A 19583-nucleotide genomic window follows, 5' to 3' on the forward strand; every position below is an offset into this window, starting at 1 on the left:
TATTCATCCCTAAGCAGCTCAAAAGGGCTGCAGACCTATGGCCTATTCCTCTCCCTTTTCATGCATTTTTGATAATTTAATGGCAGGAACAAAGGCACCAAGGAGAAGAAAAGTTCCTTGAGCCTCACTGCCTGGGTACATCCTGGCTCTGGCTCTGAGATGGTTTTGGAGGCACAGCAAGGGTGTTTTGCATTATTTTCAAAGAGTGGATTTTATGCTTTTAAAACAGGTCCTGGTTTTTCATTCGGGTTTATTGCCCCCACACTACTCAAGAGACACCATCCTGGTTCTGTGACACTGAGATTTTCATGTCCTGGTGCTCCTCTTTATGCAGGTGTGAAAAACTGGCTGGCTGGATGGGGTGACTGGACAATAACAGGGGAACACTCTTCATTTAAAAACTCCAACTCAAGATATTTATTCCTGAGCTCTCTGGTCCTGTCAGTTATAACTAAGCCATGAAGTTCATCGTGTTGAATTCAGAAAAAGGTGCTGCCTGAAACCCAAGGTAATTATTCTTCTTTATCCTCTGAGGTAGGAGTGCTCTGTGTCAAATAAGCATTCTTTAAGTGTTCCACCATAACTTTATCCTCATCTTCAAGTTCTGCACCTTCTTTCATCTCCCACCTGAAATAAAAACAAGGTTTTATTGGTTCGTGTGTTTTTAAGCCAGCCTTTAGAACAAGCAAAAAACCAAAGCAAAATAAAACCACCAAAAATCTTGGCCCGCACAACTGGCATGGCCCTGAGGCCATTGACACAAAGTATGAAAACTACCACAAAACTTTACTTATATAGGGATAGAAGCTTATTTTTCTGTTTTATATCACAGTGTTTGAAGAGGTGCAAGTCTTGTAAAGCTGGCAGAGAAAAAGTGGGATGCTCAGAGGTATTGTGGAAGTTAAGAAGATGCTCTCATCACTCTCTATGATTGCAGTGAAAACGCAAACACCACATGATGTCTGACCCAATTATTTAATGTGAATGGTTATTAATTCCCTTGCAATGAGAGATTTTGTCACAAAATGCCACAAAACTGGCTGCTAGTTTCTTTAACTATCAGCTACACCTAACACACCAAGAAATCAGTAACACATCAGATCCCTCACTTTCTCCACGTGAACACACAGTTCTACTTTAGCAAGAAGTCCTAATAGCATTAAAACTGAAAAGATGAAAAAGTCAAAGAATTTGAAGATTATTTTGCTTTTTTTTCAGTAGTTAATTAAATATAAAACCGTAAGTCCCACAGTGTCCCTTTTCAGAAAATAAGGATGATAAATTCAGAAGTAGTGTGGATATGTAGTCAGCTAAAGTTTGTATCACTGTAATTAAGCCCACATAATGCTTAATAATGTGTCTCATCTCTTTCAAATCTTGTGGCTAGTTAAGAGTTTGATTTCCCCTTAGCATCAATCCCTACCAGTTCTAAGTAGATAATAAAGTGTAGGCTTCCAATTCAGGCCAGCTGAAGACAAAAGGAAAAGCATGAAAACTGAATAAAGGAATTACATTTTCAAGTATTAAAACCAGTAGATTATACATGAACTTTAGGATGATCCTGCAAGGTAGGTTATACATGGAGAAGCAGCAAAACAAAGTCTCTAAGAAACTCATGTCAGGAGCAATGCTTTAATCCTGTCCCCACACTTGTGCAAAAACCAGAAGCCAAGGACGAGTGTAGACTGGAGAATAAATCAATATATTAATACAGAATGGTGGGAAATGGTGGGAAGAGTATATTGCATTCAGCATATCTGCAAAAAGAGGACAGTATTTCTTGGCAAAGGAGCATGGTGTGCACTTTTTGTAACTGTATTTAAAAGCTTACTAAAAGCAGGAAAAGAACAAGTGCTCTCTGGTACAATCTGACTGTAAAATACATCTAGGAAAAATATATTGACTGAACATGTATAAATTAGCATACATCCATCATGCCCTAAACTTAAAAACTGGATCTGACAACCCACAATGCTGCCTGGAGTGAAGAGGTATCAGAACAAGCAAAGCATACTTGGAATAAAACTGTGAACACTGAATGTCCATCATCAAAATATCTGCAGTAATTAACTTATTGCTCCACCCACATGTGACTACTCTCATGCTTAACCTCATCTGAATATTAACACTAGGTACAATTAATTGTTCTCATGTCTCTCTGCTCCATTCTCTCGTTTATATGTTTATAAAATCTGGATATATTATCACATTTATTTTTGCAGGCATCCAAGGTGAATGCTGTGAAACAGGGTGGACTGCTGATCCTTTTCCCTTTGCTCAGGTACCAACCAGCCTCTTCAAACCTAGGAAGAAGCCTTGCAAGCCTTAATTTGAATTTATGGTTCTCAGAGCCATTCTGAAACACCACTTTACCAGTAGGATTGATTAATTTTAATCAATTTGATTTGTTGTATATTTTTAAAGTAGTGAAACTGTTTGCTTAGAAGGTCGACAGCTGAAAATGCTGAATGGAAAACATTCAAAACTGTTACTGCTGGAGGTCTAACACAGAAATCTGGCATCTTTGGCTAATGGAAGCTTAACAATAAATCAGCAGATTCCTTTTAAAGATAGTGACTTCATACTTGTCAGCACATTTCACTGAATATTTCACGTTAGTGTTGGTAAAAATCTTCAATATCATCCAGTTTGGACATTCTTTAGTGCTCACAAGTTATTACTGATACATTACAGTGTAATTTTATCAAAAAGTAGTCTATTCTTAAAGCATTTAAGCAGGCCCAGTGAGGATAAGAATCTCTTCTATGCCTTCACTTAACAGTATCCATAATTAAAGATCTATGAAAGCTGCTTGAAAAATATGTGGTCCTTCATCTAATATGGAAATTTTTCCAAACTTCTCTTAAAGTCTGGGGACAATATTGTTTTTTTTAAAAGACTCCTGGGGAAGAAGGGGAAGGCCACAACATATCTTTGCTGCTGATAAGAAATCAGGTGTTTGTGGAAAGAGGGCCAACATTTACTACTCAAAAATTTGTCCAAAAATGGAAGATGTTTTTGCTGGCATATCTAAAATGTGAGACAATTGTTTTGGCAATAGTAATTGGTTCAAATCCAGCTAGCCAGTTCAAGTAATGTGAATGTGAATGAAACTACCATCATGACTCACATTCAAAAAGCAATATTTATCAGCTGAACAGGCAATCTGCACATCTCTGTTGTTTCAGTTAATAATGTAGCTGCAGAGAAAACCTACAAATAGATAGGTGGCACATATTTTATTTCAGTCTTGGTGTTATCTTGGAGGATTAAATAAAATCATCATTTCAAAAGGGTACTGGAATTATTTGAAACAATCCATTGTGTCACCATCTGTATTTTGCTTAGTGTTGATATAACCATGATGAGTCAGAATGTCCAGAAAGCCCATCTTTCAGAATATTCTCCATATTTAAAAGAAAGGATATGTTTAGCATAAAATCCCATCACATTTGTACAATAATACTCAGGGTAGTGCTGCAGATTTTTGGGCCAGCATTACTTGTGTACTTACAGAATTAAACATTTGAAATATGTTTCCAAAACACTCTGAAATATTGAGTTATCTAGATGACATTGTGTGCAGCTGAACTGCCTAAAAATTCCCCTGTACACTTTCTGTGTTGCATGTGGCTAAAAAAGGGGTAAAAACAAACAACCTAGCAGTATATTTTTTCAGGTAGACATAGGAAAACACATCAGAATAGATAAATACAGAAATCTTCACTGGGGAAAAATGCCCAGTGCCACGGGAAGATCCAGTGCTCCCAGCTCAGGTTTCTTCAGGAATGTATCCAGCATCAATACATCCATTTACTGAGTTAAAAAAAAGATAAACTGAGTTAAAAAAGATAAAGAAACAGCAAATTTAACAGATTTACATATCTAGGAGGGCTGGAGTGAACACAGGGTGATAGGTTTGCAGCTTTGATTTTCTCTGGCAATATTGCTTAATATTTTGCAAACTGGAGATAGAGTCACATGAAGGCACCTTTTAAAAGCCATAGTGAGGACTATACATTACATAGGTCAAGAGGAAATATTTGCAGTTGATAGCAAAGCAGTCGCATATTAAGTCAGAAATAAAACACATGCAGTAGTAAGTGTGTAAAGATTACCAAAGGTTACACAGATTTTATCTGTAGCAGACTGACAGATTCTAAGACATTTCATTGAGCAGCTCACTTCAATAGATACTCTGCAGTTACTAAGTTTGTCTGTCACATTTTATTAGTTAACAAGAGTGTAAAAACTAGACGGGAAAAATACATTAAAAATTACAAACAAGAATAAAAACGAACAAAACTGAAATAAAATGTAAGAAGTTTTCAACTCAGATGTATTTTGAACTTTGAAAAATCCCTGGCTTTGTATTAAGTAGAGAGACTAGCAGTGCCCTTTCCTAAGGCTTCTAAAAGCAATCTCTAAAATGAGAACAGTTTGCAGAAAGGGTCAGAATATTGTAAATATATAGTGGTATTTTATATATTGCTAACAGTGCTTATGTAGTATTTTAGAATCTATTAGTTTCTACGTTGAAAAATGTTATATCACACAGAGCTTTGTGAACAACAACAACGAAAACCCAAACCAAAACCAGAGAGAAACCAAGAAAATACTATTTTCTGTGGAAAAGCTAACATATCAGGTCCTTTTTTGGGAAAGTGTTGGCAAATGATGGAACATTAACTGTACAGCTGTACATGGAATAGCTGAAAAGATGCATTTCCATACTGAATAACAGCTATACCTAATAGTTATATAGTATATAGTATGTATACCTATTAGGTATATATATCCATATCTAACCTAAATCAGACACAGACAGTGTCAAACACCCCAACACAGGTGGGTATTTAAACTTCAGGGACCACAAGCTCTGATGCTTGTCTATTTTTAATGTGGGGGATTACCACTAGAAAACTTTACAGGCACACTATTTCCAAGAGGAATTTTAATAAAAACAGTGAGCACAAATACAGAAAGTCTATTTTTTTTCCTCCCCCCTCCACAGTATTATGTAAGAAGACAAGAGTGGGAAAAGGACACAAAAAGGTGTTTAAACTTAACTTACATTCCCTTTTATCTTCAAGTGATTTAAGAGTAGTTTCATGTAATTTCCATGAAAGTGTTTTCCACATATTCACCTTCTGTTTCCTCAATAAACTCTTTTGCTGCTATTTTCAAACTTCTGTCTAAATGCATTTATTTATAAATAAAACTACAAACTGAAGGAGGCAAAAGAAAGAGACAGTTTGTGGATAAACAGCTTATTGACGCAATTTGCGAAATTGAGATGAAATTTATCCCATTGTTTAATAGGTAGAGATTTTATGCAAGGCACTTAACCCTAATACACATTCCCAGCTGTGCTATATTCTCTTACATCCTGTGCTTGCAGCTGTGGAGCCCTCCCAGCTCAGGTGGTCCTGGGGTCCTTTGCTGTTCAAAGAGTTTTTTTCACATGTAGGTACCTCTTGTAGCCTTTTAAACTTGAACAGACGTGAAATGATTAATTGTATTTTCTCCAAATGAGGTTTGCATACTTTATACTTGCTCCTTGTAGAATATTGCAAGGGATCAGACCCAGCCAGCACGCGGTTAGGAAGGGCAGGTCCTGTCTGACCAACCTGAGCTCCTTTTATGATCAGGGGACTGCCTGGTGGATGAGGGGAAGGCTGTGGATGTGGTCTACCTGGACTTCAGCAAGGCCTTTGACACCATTTCCCACAGCATCCTCCTGAAAAAGCTGTCAGCCCATGGATCAGCCAGGAGCACTCTGTGCTGGGTTAGGAACTGCTGGAACGGGCCCAGAGAGTGGTGCTGAACGGGGCTGCATCAAAATGGCGGCTGTGGTGTCCCCCAGGGATCAGTGTTGGGCCCAGTGCTGTTCAATATCTTCAATGATGATTTAGATGAGGGGATTGAGTCCATCATCAGCAAATTCACAGATGACACCAAGCTGGGGGGAGTGTGGATCAGCTGGAAGGCAGGAGGGCTCTGCAGAGGGACCTGGACAGACTGGAGAGTTGGGATGATCCCAACGGGATGAGGTTCAACATTCCAAGTGCCGGGTCCTGCACTTTGGCCACAACAACCCCATGGGGAGCTCCAGGCTGGGCACAGAGTGGCAGAAAGGGACCTGGGAGTCTGGATTGCCAGGAAGCTGAAGAGGAGCCAGCAGTGTGCCCAGGTGGCCAAGAAGGCCAATGGCATCCTGGGCTGGCTCAGGAACAGCGTGGCCAGCAGGTCCAGGGAAGGGATTCTGCCCCTGTACTCAGCCCTGGGGAGGCCACAGCTTGAGTCCTGTGTCCAGTTCTGGGCCCCTCAGCCCCTCAGGAAGGAGATTGAGGTGCTGGAGCAGGTCCAGAGAAGAGCAAGGAGGCTGTGAAGGGATCCAGCAGAATTGCTGTGAGGAAGGGCTGAGGGAGCTGGGGGTGTTGAGGCTGGAGAAGAGGAGGCTCAGGGGAGACCTCATCACTCTCTCCAACTCCCTGAAAGGAGGTTGGAGCCAGGGGGGGGTTGGGCTCTTTTCCCAGGCAACTCTCAGCAAGACAAGAGGGCACAAAGGGTCTCAAGTTGTGCCAGGGGAGGTTTAGGTTGGAGATGAGAAAGAATTTCTTTCTGGAGAGGGTGATCAGGCATTGGAATGGGCTGCCCAGGGAAGTAGTGGATTCTCCGTGTCTGGAGATCTTTCCAAAGAGCCTGGATGTGGCACTGAGTGCCATGGGCTGGGAACCACGGGGGGAGTGGATCAAGGGTTGGACTTGATGAGCTCTGAGGTCCCTTCCAACCCAGCCCATTCTATGATTCTATGATATAATTATGGTAAATACTATTAGCAGATTGTTGATGATGAGACTGACCATCTTTTTTTTTTTTTCTTTTGCCAGTCCTTGGCAGAGAAAGAGGAAAGCAACAAAGCAGGTATGGAGCAGAGACAGATGTTCTGGTGGTTTGTTTTTGCCTTTTCCAGCCTCCAATCTATTTATAATCTATCATCACCCATCCTATTCTCACATCTGTGCAGGACCTTTAGTGGATTCAAGCATCTTTGGCTGAAACAACCATTATCCCTCTGTACCAGGTTATACTGGCATGTTTGTATCTGAGATGGGAATAAAGTGGAGTTTGGATTTTTGTGTAGTTCTGGACATTTCCCATGATAAATCAATGCATTATAATTCTAACTTTTACATTAATGTTTATTTTAATCATAAATTATACATTTAAGCATACAAAAAGGCTGCCAATAAAAACTGGTGTTCTCTACACTGAGCTACAATGGGGAGATAAATCGTGCAGTTAAATAAAAAATATCTTGCTACCAGCAAGCATTTTAAGGAATCATCTTTTTGCTTGTGGATTAAACCCTTGCAGGCAGTGAAACAATTGTTTTACCAATTCCTAGCTTGTCATGCTTCACCATGAGACAAGAAATCACAGCAGCTGGTATCTTGTTTGCTGTTTTTAAGTAATAGAAGAAAATACATCTCTGTAAGTTTCACTCCATATTTCAGCTGTAAATACACTTTTTGTAACGTGAGAAATCATAGACCATGAAATGCATTTTACATCAGTGTCAGACAGCCAACTAAACCCAGTGTTTCTCTGTAATCTCAAGTCCTGAAAAATCTTTCAGTTTCTATGTGGGGCAATATTTCAATTTTTTAATGGTAGCACTAAATTAAAAGGGAAGTCTCTGGTAGTTTAATCAGATTGCATTTATTTAAAATAATTTATTTAAGACTCAGAGTAAAATGTTATCCCATTAAATATTAACTGCTAAAAAATATCTGCTTTCTTTGAGTCATTTTTGTAGTAATCTCAGATTTTTTAAATTCTCTCTTTATTCCTCCTACTAAACAAATAGAAGGACATAGAAATATGGACAGGCAGCCATCAAACACATCATGAACAAGACCAAGATGAGCAGTGTGATGCTTTGGTAGTGATATTTACCCTGAAATCACATCTGTGACAACACCACCTCATCTAAAGTAAAGAGTCCTCCTCTGTAGTGAAAAGTTACATTGCTTGGAGGACAATTAATGTGAAAATCAGTGTTGTTCATCATACTCAGAAACGAATCAAACCTGAAGATTTTGCCAAATTCCTCTCTCTTACATATACACAAATACCATGAAAAATTCCCTTCTGGAATTTTCCCCATCAATAAAATAAATTTATTTATTACCTGGAGGAGACAGAGGAAGGTTCAATGATAATTATTATTTATGTTTTCGAATTATCTGTCATGCTTTTAATTAGGTATATGCTGCAAAAATGGGAGAAAAGGAGAAAAAAAATAAAGGAAGACACAGCTATAAGGGATCCACAGAGTTATGCTCCCAAGGAGCAAACAAAGAGAGAGTATTTCTATGGGAAACATTTCAGAAACTGTGTCAAGAAAAGAGAAGAGAGCTCTGACTCACAGGTTAACCTGTCCCAGCTATGAAGTTAAGACATAAGAAGGAATTTTAAGAAGTTTTGAACTAAAATAGAAACTTCACAAGTGTTGGAATAAAATGATGAAAGACCCTTTTCCAGGGCAAGGACACAGTTATGATGGATGTTGTCAAGGGCAGCAGAAGGCACAATGCAAAAATTTTAGCACCTTTCCAGCTGCAATAAGAAAGGAGAAGTATATTTACATTAAAGTATATTTACCCAGCCTCCAACTTATTGGTTTGCCACCCCAGGTCTTTGAAAAGAAGTGAACCAAGCCTCACAGACACCAAGCCATGGGCTGCTGACAGCAGGAGCATCCTGCAACAGGATTGAAGCCTTCTCCTAGGTCTTTTTTTTTTTTTTTTTTTTTTTTTTTTTTTTTTTTTTTTTTTTTAAATTCACCTTTTTTTTTTTTTCACATTTCTAACACAGTACATTATCAGAAAGGTCTGTATTCTCAACATTTCAGCTGGGTCTTTAAAAAAAAAATTAAAAAATCATGGTCACACTGCAATTTTTCACTGCATTTTTAAAGCTTTAAATAATAAGCATTTGAGAGACCTAGATGCATACTGACCCAGCTTTGCTGTGACTGTCACTGTATCTCATCTGAAGGAAGCCCAGTTTGCTGGATTCCTGCAGCAGCAGGATGTCATTTCAACTTTATTTTCAGTTTTCTGAGATTTCTTCTTTTATACACAGCTTGCATGCACACAACTCCTCTAGGGGCAACACCGTTTTCACTGCACTAATGTTGATGTCATAGTTAAGATGTCAAAAGATCAAAGGATGCTCTTAATAAAGGTTTGATAAGCATTACCAGCTTGGGTGAGAAAACATAGAATCATAGAATCATAGAATGGGCTGGGTTGGAAGGGACCTCAGAGCTCATCAAGTCCAACCCTTGATCCACTCCCACTGCAGTTCCCAGCCCATGGCACTCAGTGCCACATCCAGGCTCTTTGGAAAGATCTCCAGACACGGAGAATCCACTACTTCCCTGGGCAGCCCATTCCAATGTCTGATCACCCTCTCCAGAAAGAAATTCTTTCTAATATCCAACCTAAACCTCCCCTGGCACAACTTGAGACCCTTTGTGCCCTCTTGTCTTGCTGAGAGTTGCCTGGGAAAAGAGCCCAATCCCCCCCTGGCTCCAACCTCCTTTCAGGGAGTTGCAGAGAGTGATGAGGTCTCCCCTGAGCCTCCTCTTCTCTAGGCTGAACACCCCCAGCTCTCTCAGCCTCTCCTCATAGGGTCTGTGCTCGAGTCCCTTCACCAGCCTGGTTGCCCTCCTTTGGACCTGCTCCAGGACCCCGATATCCTTCCTGAGGGGCTGAGGGGCCCAGAACTGGACACAGGACTCAAGCTGTGGCCTCCCCAGAGCTGAGCACAGGGGCAGAATCCCTTCCCTGGACCTGCTGGCCACGCTGTTCCTGAGCCAGCCCAGGATGCCATTGGCCTTCTTGGCCACCTGGGCACACTGCTGGCTCCTCTTCAGCTTCCTGGCAATCCAGACTCCCAGGTGCCTTTCTGCCACTCTGTGCCCAGCCTGGAGCTCCCCATGGGGTTGATGTGGCCAAAGTGCAGGACCCGGCACTTGGAATGTTGAACCTCATCCCCTTGGGATCATCCCAACTCTCCAGTCTCTCCAGGTCCCTCTGCAGAGCCCTCCTGCCTTCCAGCTGATCCACACTCCCCCCCCCAGCTTAGTTATACACATATATGTGTGTATATATATATATATTATAGATATGACAATTCCAATTAATTGGTGATAATAATACATGTTGAGAGAGAAAATGAAATATATTAAACAATTAACAGAAGACCATTCATACACCTCTGAGAGTGCCAAGCTCTGAGGCAACCAGAGTAAAATGAAACCAGAATTTTCATACACCTAGATATTTACACCCAAAAGCAACTTGGGATTTCTGTTTGCATCCATCCTAAAGTTAGAATGATATGCAAAGGAGAGAAATCACAAATTTCTAAAAAGTTTCTTTCCCAGTGAAGGGGGGGACCTGACAGTTTTAGGGAAGGTGCCTGCAACCCACTCCCTTGCTTTTTAATAAATATGGGGGGTTTTATCCCAAATGGTGAAAAATGCTGGCTAACAGATCATGAACAAAAGGGCAGATTTTAAATTTTCTGCTTATTGTCAGGTGATTTTAATTAAGGTGAGTCTTATCAATTTAAATCTATTCTTAAAGAATTTGTGTTTACAGTTTATATGTACATTTTTATTCAAAATAATATTTCAATATGAGGTGGGTTTTTTTCCAACCCAAGTATAGGAAAGGTATTTTAGGTTTAAAACAAAGCATTTAGATTTTTCCATGATGGAATTTAAGCACATAAACAGAAAGTCCCTAATAAAAATAATCCATACAGCCTCAGGTTGCTGGCCTCCTGCCTTACTCAGGCCTGGACTGAACTACATTCTTTCTCAGTCTTAAGCAAAGTTTATTTACTATGGATAATGTTTTTCACAGAAATAATTCTGCTAAGATCATGTGCTATGTAGCGATGCAGACTTTTATGGAAAGGGCAGATTTAATGGAAAAATGGGGTCAATAACATCATGTGTAAGATAAGACATCATGTCTAACATCATAAGTCTAAGATAACTTAGACATAAGTCTAAGATCACCTCTAAGATATGGAGGTGCATATTCAAAGGGTTTCATATTTTCAGTAGTTTTAAGCAACCTGGAAATCATCACATGAAATGAATTCGATTATTTCGAGCATTAATATGATTTTTATTTTTATTTTTTTCAAGGAAATCGAGAGACCAAGGTTCACAGAAGGATTTATCCTACAATCACAGTAGTGGCAACATTTCCATTCAGAAAATGTTAAGTTTTACCTGCATGTGAATATGTAGTAGAGCTTAGAAGACAAAAATCCACCTACTAAAAATATCCTGCTCTTCTGATCATGCACTACTTGTTCCCTGTCTTCAACCCTCCACATTTTATTTCAATTTGCAAAGGCTTTCCATAATGAATGGTGAGAACCCAATGTAAATACTTTAAAGGATTAAGCTTTCAAATATGGTTACTGAAATCTGGTTACTGTGGCATATGCATGTTCTGTAAATACAAACACAAGATATATCTGCTGAGAAATTGTATTTGATAATTTGACAGCTTGGTGGCTTAAGAATATAAAAAATTCATATTTTGTCAACAAGAAACTTCCCCCATTTGTTAAGAATGGGCTCCTGTACTAGCATAGAAAGATGAGCATTTTGAAAACACAGATTATCATGGGAGTAACATAATCCTCTGCTTTTCTTAATGCACTGAATATTAAAATAATATTAATTTATTTTTTTTTTAAAAAAGGATTTTACTCAGTTGGTAACTCACAGGAAAAAAAAAAAAAAAAAAAAAAAAAAAGCAACTGAAAAACTGAAATTTAAGCAGAACATTTGAGTGAGCCAGGAAGCTGACTTTTATCCAAATCTGAGTAAAGGATAGAATGCTGAAAAATCTTATGTCCTTTCATGTTTATACCAAAGTGTAAAAACCACTCCTGCCTGTCCTGTGGCCAGAATCCTCCACTCTCCCATGAGGACCAAACATTCCTAAGGTTCATCTGGAGCTGGGACACCAGGAGCAGGTTGCTCAAGGCCACTGGAATATCTCCAAGGACAGTGGCTCTGTTACTTCCTTGGGCAACCTGGTTCAGAGTTTGACCATGCTTGGAGTTATAAAAGTTGTTTTTTTAATTATTATGATTATGTTTAGAGGGAGCTTCCTGCATTCCTGTTGCACCTCTTGCCTCTGGTCCTGCTGCTTGGGCAACACCAAGGCTTTTGCTGATGCAGAAAACACCAATTTGTTGAGTGCTTTTCATGGCTGTATTCCTGCTTTTACATAGCCACAGATCCATGGAATGGTTTTGGTGGGGAAGGACCTTAAAGCCCCCCCAGTGCCACCCCTGCCATGCTCAGGGACCCTTCCCCCAGCCCAGGGTGCTCCAAGCCCCATCCAACCTTCAACACTGCCAGCCATACCAATATTGATTGGGTATACCTGTGCAACAATAATTAATAAAATACAAGGAATCATAGAATCCCAGACTGGTTTGGGTTGCAAGGGACCTTAAAGCTCATCCAGTCCCAACCCCCCTGCCATGGTCAGGGACCCCTCCCACAGCCCAGGGTGCTCCAAGCCCCATCCAAGGTGTCCATGAAAGCTGCAAGGGATGAGGCAAACATAATTAATGCTCCTCCACTTAATCAGCAAGGAATCATGGCAGGGTTTGGGATGGAGGGGACCTTAAAGCTCATCCAGTCCCAAGGGGACAATCCAGGGACCCCTCCCCCAGCCCAGGGTGCTCCAAGCCCCATCCAACCTACAGCACTGCCAGGGATGGGGCAGCCACAGCTTCCGGGGGCAACCTGTGCCAGCATCTCACCTCCCTCATGGGAAAGCATTTTCCCCCTACAATTTAAAAAAAAACCAACTCATTTCACAGCTAGAAATCAAGAAAGTTCCTTTGGATGTTTTAACAAGTTGGTCTTTCCCAGCCAGGACCAAGGGTCACATCCCTGCTTTGCTGCTTTGGGGACAGTGAGGAAAAAATGTGCAGCACAGAGAGATGTGCTTCAGAAAAGTGATTCAGAGAGGGATTTATTAATTCCTTAACAGAGGAGAGAGAAAGTATCACTGTGGGATGGTCTGTTTCTTTCTGATTCAAAAGGCTCAGAAGAGACAGTGAGTGACAGAGGAAGGGTCTCCCATGTATGGGTGAAATCCCCACCTGCCAGGCTCCTGGCTTTCTGTCTCTGCATGATGAACTTTAAAAGGTTTGGATTTCATCTTGATGTGGGATGGGAACATTTGCTTAAGTCTCAGAAATCTTCTCCCTGACAGGAGCATCATTTCCTCTCCCTCATCTGCCAAGCATACCGAAATCAAGCACATGATAAAAAAAAAAAAAATTTAAAAAAAAAAATCTATGTATCATCCAGATACATCACAAGTGAGGGTTTGGAAGGTGTCCAAGAAAGCAGATACAGGTGGAGCCTCCAATATCTGGCAAAATGCCTATCAATTAATGCCATTTCCAGCATTTGTAAGTGTAATCGGTAGCCTGTTAATGTGTCTGAATTGCTTACACATTTTAGACAACATGAGCAACAGTGTCTGATCACCCACCCTGATCAGGATCAATCTGAGGTAGCAAAGGGTTAAAAAAAAAAATGCAATATTTCATTGACATATCTGAACTCCTGGTAATGCACTTTTAATTTTTAAAAATCAGAAAAACAGCTTAAATTTCAGCTCTTTCAGGAAAAATGATAGTTTGGGCAGAAAGAGCTGCTAAAGCAATGAAGAAATCATGGATATTACAATAAATGAGACCAGGAAGCCAAAGTTAGTGCAATGTTTCTCTCTTTTTCAAAATTCTAATTCTCTCTCTATTCCTGCCTCAGGCAGAGAGCATTCTCACAATATATTTGTGGAGCATCATATGAACTTTACTCTGGGATAAAATATTGAAGGAATAAATTGTCGAAAATGTATTGAGATGGTTTTAATTATTCAGTATTTTTAATAAGAATGATAGATTTAGGAATTACAAAGAGCCTTCAGGATAATAAAACCTACAGTGCCTGCTGCAGCTGGCACTTAAAATGTCTGTTTCATCCTAACCAAGCAGTTTTTCTGCTCCTGAAGCATCTGAAGAAGACACAGATCTGGCTGAAACCATGAACAGAGGAATGGGCACTGGGTAACAAATGTTTTATCTGTTGAATTTCAACGCTTCTTACTGACTGAGTCACTTCAGAGGAAGGGATGAAGTGGCTGTAATGGCAACATTAGGATTTCTGTGGTCATAAACACCTTTGAGAGGTCAAGTATAAAATGACTACAGGCATGGCTCGAGGTTTTTTTGTTTTTTTTTTGTTTTTTTTTTTTGTTTTTTTTTTGTGTTTTTTGTTTTGTTTTGTTTTGTTTTGTGGTTTTTTTTTTTTTTTTTTTTTTTTTTTTTTTGGTCCTATGCTCATAGAAATCATAGTTAAATAAATACCACATCTACTTCCACCTTCTACCTTTCCTGGCTCACTGGGGACATCCCAGATGATTGGAAGTTGGGGAATGTCACGCCAGTCCACAAAAAGGGCTGGAAAGAGGACCCAGGAACTACAGGCCCGTCAGCCTGACCTCAGTGCCTGGCAGGGTCATGGAACAGATCATCCTCAGTGCAATCACACAGCACCTGCAGGATGGGCAAGGGATCAGACCCAGCCAGCACGGGTTTAGGAAGGGCAGGTCCTGTCTGACCAACCTGAGCTCCTTTTATGATCAGGTGACCTGGCTGGTGGATGAGGGGAAGGCTGTGGATGTGGTCTACCTGGACTTCAGCAAAGCCTTTGACACCATCTCCCACAGCATCCTCCTGAAAAAGCTGTCAGCCCGTGGCTTGGACAGGAGCATCCTGTGCTGGGTTAGGAACTGGCTGGAGGGCCGGGCCCAGAGAGTGGTGCTGAACAGGGCTGCATTCAGTTGGCAGCCGGTCACTAGTGGTGTCCCCCAGGGATCAGTGTTGGGCCCAGTTCTGTTCAATATCTTCATTGATGATTTAGATGAGGGGATTGAGTCCATCATCAGCAAATTCACAGGTGACACCAAGCTGGGGGGGAGTGTAGATCAGCTGGAAGGCAGGAGGGCTCTGCAGAGGGACCTGGACAGACTGGAGAGTTGGGATGATCCCAACGGGATGAGGTTCAACATTCCAAGTGCCGGGTCCTGCACTTTGGCCACAACAACCCCATGGGGAGCTCCAGGCTGGGCACAGAGTGGCAGAAAGGGACCTGGGAGTCTGGATTGCCAGGAAGCTGAACAGGAGCCAGCAGTGTGCCCAGGTGGCCAAGAAAGCCAATGGCATCCTGGGCTGGCTCAGGAACAGCGTGGCCAGCAGGTCCAGGGAAGGGATTCTGCCCCTGTGCTCAGCTCTGGGGAGGCCACAGCTTGAGTCCTGTGTCCAGTTCTGGGCCCCTCAGCTCAGGAAGGAGCTTGAGGTGCTGGAGCAGGTCCAGAGAAGAGCAAGGAGGCTGTGAAGGGATCCAGCAGAATTCCTGTGAGGAAGGGCTGAGGGAGCTGGGGGTGTTGAGGCTGGAGAAGAGGAGGCTCAGGGGAGACCTCATCACTCTCTGCAACTCCCTGAAAGGAGGTTGGAGCCAGGGGGGGGTTGGGCTCTTTTCCCAGGCAACTCTCAGCAAGACAAGAGGGCACAAAAGGTCTCAAATTGTGCCAGGGGAGGTTTAGGTTGGAGATGAGAAAGAATTTCTTTCTGGAGAGGGTGATCAGGCATTGGAATGGGCTGCCCAGGGAAGTAGTGGATTCTCTGTGTCTGGAGATCTTTCCAAAGAGCCTGGATGTGGCACTGAGTGCCATGGGCTGGGAACCACGGGGGGAGTGGATCAAGGGTTGGACTTGATGATCTCTGAGGTCCCTTCCAACCCAGCCCATTCTATGATTCTGTGATTCTATGATTCTTACATAGTCACTCACTGCCAGGCTTTTAACATCCCTTTCCTGTTTCTCAGATACAGTCAGAGTAGTGCTGCAGTGTTTAAAACACATCCTCACCTCAACAAGACTCTGAACTCTCTCCTACAGAAGAGAAATAATCAGAACTAAGGGGGTTTGTGTGGAATTTCATTCCATGCCTCTGCATTTCTTTCCCCTGTAAAGCAGCACACCCCAAAACCCACACAGAAAGTTTGTTAGAAGGCCAGGAGATACAGAGGTATTCTGGGAGACATTAAAAATGAGCAAATACACATAGGAGGAAAAAAAAAAACCCCACAAAAAAACCACCCAAAAAAAAGTAGTGTGTGTAAAATATCTTAAAATAATTTCTGAAATTTGAGAAGAGGCAAGGCTTGCAAATACTGCATGGGGAACTTTAGGCCCATGTTTGTGCCAACCACATCTGAGCTCCTTCTCCACAACTTGGTGAGAAAACACCATGGAAGTGGCAGCATCAGTGAGACTGAAACATGGGGAAAAGGAAAAGGAGAGGCATAGGAAGAGGCAGACTAAAGCAGAGATACCTTGACAAATTTACAAATTTGTAATATCTGCATTGAAATGAGAGAAAGGGCTCCCTGCAGAACTCAGCACCACTGGTGAAGGGTGAGGGGAAGTCCTGGTGGAAGATTTTCAAGATAGAAATCTCCCAAGATTAGGCTGTCATTGGGATAAGTGTTTAAAAGTTGGACACTGGCTGAAAGGTAAGGTCAGTATAATATCTGAAGGTAAATAAAGGGTTAATAAAGAAAAGATTTTCATATAAACAGCGACTTTGAAGAGTAATTTCAAGAATATATGAAATAGTTGGAAAGGTAGGTGAATGTTAAAACTAAATTACTCCACTATTTCAAGGATGAAACTGTTGCTAGGAATGAAGTAATTTTACAACCTCATAGAAGTAGCTGAAATTACTAAAAAGAAAAAAAAAAATGTATAAAGATAAAAGAAAGCATTCCACATTCAAAGTGGAATGAAACAGGAACATAAAAAGAGTAAAGGAGTTTTGAGTAAATACATAAATACCCTGAATAAAAGTTTAAGAAGGTGTTAATACTCTTTTGAAGCCTGCTGTCACAAAAAGTATTTAATTAAAAATAAAAGAAAAAAAGGATGGTATTATGAGATTCTGATATTCTTATCTTAAATATGTTAGTGGAAGCTTTATATCAATAATGTCAATCACCAAAAAACTATTTGTTTAAACCCCCCAAAAAAAAAAAAAGTGATGCTGCTGTATTACTAATATTAATATAAAAAATTGAATCATAATTCTGCTAAGCACATAAAAATCAGTGTTTGCTAGGCATAAGTACCAATTATAGCAATGCCAGGCCATAGACTACAATTAGATTTAAACTCATAAAAATCTGTAACAAATAGAATCTTATTTGAAGTCCAGAAGATCCACAATTAAGTGGAAAAATGCAGTTAAAACCAGTTAAGTGTGCACAACATAAAAAGCAAAAAATACTTGCACTGTGTTTGGTACTACTGGGTTACAGATCAGTGCACAGCAGGACAGAACCAGCATCTGCTAGGAAGTGGTGTGGGAATCTGAGGACCAGGCTACTCAACTATTTCATAAATTATGTTAAAAATAAAAATTTTAAGTACTGGACATCTGGCATGACAAAAATGAAAAGGTCTTAAACCTTCCCACATGAAGGGACATAGACAAGATACAAAGATGTCAGCAGGTGATGGTGTTCTGCAAGTACCTGTGTGCCAAACACACTGAAGTGATGGACTCTGCTCCATCAGAGCAGGATGCATTTCCATGTTCTTCCACAAAAAGAGGAGGAAAATTTCTGACCCTAGCAGTGCTTTTGTTTTAAAGAACTTTTTTTAAAAAAATTATTATTATTTCTTGATACACTAAACCCAAAATTTTCAATGTATGTTGGCCTTCAGATGCAAAATGTTGACGTTTTTCTCTACATCTCAGAATCTAGTGGCACAGAATAGAACACAACCAAACCCATTCTAGTAACAGCATGTGAACAAAAAAGCAGCTATAAAAGGAAACAAAATATTTAGCTTTTGACCTAGTAAGAATATTAAAATAGAACTTGATAATGATGCTGATGCTGCAAGATGGAAACCCACACAGGTCCATATAAAGCCCAGAACCGTGAGCTCCATTTGTGGGATGGAGATGAGTATTTCAAGGGTTGGACCTGATGATCTCTGAGGTCCCTTCCAACCCAGTCGATTCTATGATTCTATGATTCTATGATTCTGTGATTTTGCACAAGTATCACTACACCTTTACCCAACTTTCATATCCTTTTCTGGGTGAAATACTAAAGATTTGCAGGCCTGGCTACTACAGGGCCAGTGATCTACAAGCCAAAGGAGATCAAGCCAGGGAATGGGAATTGTTGGCAAAGGTTACATAGTAGTCAGGTATTTTTTCAACAAGAAAAAAATCAAATAATGCACTAGGTAAATATTATAACTGTGGAGAAATGCAAGCACTCCAGCAGAAGAGATCTGACTGGTTTGCAGAGAAGTATTGCAGTCCTGAGAATCATAGAATCATAGAATTGGCTGGGTTGGAAGGGACCTCAGAGATCATCGAATCCAATCCTTGAACCACCGTTGCGGTTGCTAGACCATGGCACTGAGTGCCACATCCAGTCTCTTTTTAAATATCTCCAGACACGGAGAATCCACTACTTCCCTGGGCAGCCCATTCCAATGGCTGATCACCCTCTCCAGAAAGAAATTCTTTCTAATATCTAACCTAAATTTCCCCTGGCACAACTTAAGACCCTGCCCTCTTGTCTTGTTGAAAGTCGTCTGGCAAAAGAGACCAACGTCCACCCGGTTACAACCTCCTTTCAGGGAGTTGTAGAGAGTGATGAGGTCTCCCCTGAGCCTCCTCTTCTCCAGGCTGAACAGCCCCAGCTCTCTCAGCCTCTCCTCATAGGGTCTGTGCTCGAGTCCCTTCACCACCCTGGTTGCCCTCCTTTGGACCTGCTCCAGGACCTCAATATCCTTCCTGAACTGGGGGGCCCAGAACTGGACACAGTACTCGAGGTGTGGCCTCACCAGGGCTGAGCACAGGGGCAAATCAGTCATTCCCAGGCAACTCTCAGCAAGACAAGAGGGCACAAAGGGTCTCAAGTTGTGCCAGGGGAGGTTTAGGTTGGAGATGAGAAAGAATTTCTTTCTGGAGAGGGTGATCAGGCATTGGAATGGGCTGCCCAGGGAAGTAGTGGATTCTCCGTGTCTGGAGATCTTTCCAAAGAGCCTGGATGTGGCACTGAGTGCCATGGGCTGGGAACCACGGGGGGAGTGGATCAAGGGTCGGACTTGATGATCTATGAGGTCCCTTCCAACCCAGCCAACTCTATGATTCTAGGAAAATTCTTGTTCTTGGCTTTCTGTAGGCTCGTTGCACTTAATACCACCTTGCCTATTCTGTAGTAGAGACTCCAGTTGCTATAAGCTCATTTTCATTACTAAAAATATATCTAAACACAAACAAAAATAATAATAAAAAACCCCATCATATCAACAATTTATTAGGCACACTGGAGGTAATTAGTTCTATTTCTGAACAATGAA

General features: G+C 41.0%; 1 protein-coding gene across 1 annotated transcript in view; it reads right to left on the reverse strand.

The window, feature by feature from the left end:
* Positions 1-512: 512 nt before the first annotated feature.
* The window catches only part of LOC115599929 (uncharacterized protein KIAA0825-like), a 156944-nt gene continuing 137873 nt past the window's right edge, over positions 513-19583 (reverse strand). Inside the window, exon 11 of the mRNA XM_030467633.1 lies at positions 513-627. Coding sequence (XP_030323493.1) covers positions 513-627 — 115 coding nt within the window. The remainder of the gene's footprint in view (positions 628-19583) is intronic.

The sequence above is a fragment of the Calypte anna genome, chromosome Z, assembly GCF_003957555.1.
Source record: "Calypte anna isolate BGI_N300 chromosome Z, bCalAnn1_v1.p, whole genome shotgun sequence".
NCBI classification, from domain to species: domain Eukaryota; kingdom Metazoa; phylum Chordata; class Aves; order Apodiformes; family Trochilidae; genus Calypte; species Calypte anna.